At 76.1% G+C, this 1687-nt stretch overlaps 1 protein-coding gene across 1 annotated transcript in view; it reads right to left on the reverse strand.

Annotated features, from left to right (window-relative positions):
• Nucleotides 1-1057, reverse strand: part of RBCK1 (RANBP2-type and C3HC4-type zinc finger containing 1) — a 5668-nt gene extending 4611 nt beyond the window's left edge. Inside the window, exons 1-3 of the mRNA XM_019539777.1 lie at nucleotides 981-1057; nucleotides 342-405; nucleotides 64-218 (exon numbers count right to left, since the gene is read on the reverse strand). Coding sequence (XP_019395322.1) covers nucleotides 64-218; nucleotides 342-363 — 177 coding nt within the window. The 5' untranslated portion in view covers nucleotides 364-405; nucleotides 981-1057. The remainder of the gene's footprint in view (nucleotides 1-63; nucleotides 219-341; nucleotides 406-980) is intronic.
• Between the last annotated feature and the right edge of the window lie 630 nt (nucleotides 1058-1687).

A 1687-nucleotide genomic window follows, 5' to 3' on the forward strand; every position in this document is an offset into this window, starting at 1 on the left:
GGCTGTCGTCCTCCCCGCTGGAGCCCGCTCGTCCCGCCCGGGCTGCCCCGCACGCCGCGGCACCAGCGCCCACCGTATCTCCTGCGCGGGGTAGGCCCGCTCCCGCAGCCGCACGCTCACGGGGACGGCCAGCGCCGCCAGCTCGCCGGCGCTCTGGCACGCCAGCCCCTGGTCCCCGCTCTCGATGGCCTCGGCCAGGCGCTGGGCCAGCTCCTCCGCTGCGGGGGGGCGGGCAGGGTGAGCCGCGGGCTCTGCCTGCTCGCACAGGCTAACAGGATTTGTTGCGCCCCCCACGCAGCCTGCCCCTTCCCCGCCGGCCAGCCCCTGCCCCCCGCGCCCACCTTTCCTCGTCGTCTCCTCCATGCGCGCCGCGCCCCCGGCCTCCAGCCCTGCCGCGTGCGGGGCCTGCCGAAGGCAAAGGGAGCGGGTGCCATCCTGCGGGAGCCCGGACGGCAGGGCTGGGAGCCCAGCACCGGCCTGGACTCTGGCCCCGGTAGACCTGCCCCTGCCCAGGGCAGCGTGCCCGCAGCAGCTCCGAAGGGGAGAGGGAGAGGGAGCATCTGCGGGGCGGGGGGGACATAACCGGCTTCTCCACCGCCCCCTCCCCCCCCGGCCTGGAGCAAGGGCTGTGCAGCATGGACGTGGCCAAGCCGGCCGTGGTGCTGGGCAAGGGGCAGAGTCCCAGCTGGAGCAGGCACCGCGCCCGCAGCCTGCTGCTGGCTGGCCTCCTGGCGCCCCAGCCCCAAGCCACCCCCGTCCAGCGAGGCAAGGTCTGGGGTGAAGCTGCCGGCTCCCTGCGGGGCAGGGGCAGATGTCCGGTGCCGGGCGGCCACAGGGCCACGATCCAGGAAGGGGAGGTGGCAGGCACGGGGCCAGAGCCACGCGCGCTTCCCGGCCGGGGCCGGGGCCGGGGCCGCGGCCGGGCCGTGGAGGCGAGCAGGCCGGAGCCCGAGCCGCCAGCGCCTGCCTGGCACACTTACCGCCCGGAGCCCCGTGCTGCCCGCCTGGCCCCCGGTGCTGGGCCAGCTGAAGGCTCGGGGCTGACAGCAAGGGAAACCGAAAGCAGGCGGAGGAGGAGGAAGTGGGACAGGGCCCGGGCAGGGCAGGGCGGAGGCGCAGGCAGAAACCGAAAGCCGGCCCCGTGCACCTGGCCCTCGCCCGCCGCTCCCTGCAGCCCCACGCAGGCAGCACGGGGGCTGGGAGCCGCCACCCGCGCGGGGCAGGGCTCTGCCGCCTTCCTGCGCTGCCCCGCGCCCGCGCCCGCGCCCCGAGACCCTCGGCGGTGGGCCCAAGCCTCCCCTGCGGCGTGTGAGCACAGGCGCTCACCCCCGGGCAGCTGCTTGCACCGGCGCGCGGGACCCCCGGGTCTCCCTGCCTGCCGGGAGCGGCGAGCCAGGCCTCCCCGCTGACCTGGGAGCCCAGAGTAGCCTCCGCCCCAGGCCCCTGCAGCACACGGCAGGCCTGGGACCTGATGGCCGTGGGGGCTTGGCTGCTGCCTGGGGCCCGGGCCCTCCCTGGGGGCATCGGGGGTCGTGCCCCTGCTTCTGGTTTGCAATGAGCGGCCCCAGCACGCATCCCCGCTCCCCCACCCCTGCCCGACGCCGCGCGGCGCTGGGGGTGAGTTAGCCTCATGAACTTTTTATTATTCACCCCTGTCGGGACACGAGCGTGCTGGTGCTGTGTGCGG

The sequence above is a fragment of the Crocodylus porosus genome, unplaced genomic scaffold, assembly GCF_001723895.1.
Source record: "Crocodylus porosus isolate Cpor-Errol unplaced genomic scaffold, CroPor_comp1, whole genome shotgun sequence".
NCBI classification, from domain to species: domain Eukaryota; kingdom Metazoa; phylum Chordata; order Crocodylia; family Crocodylidae; genus Crocodylus; species Crocodylus porosus.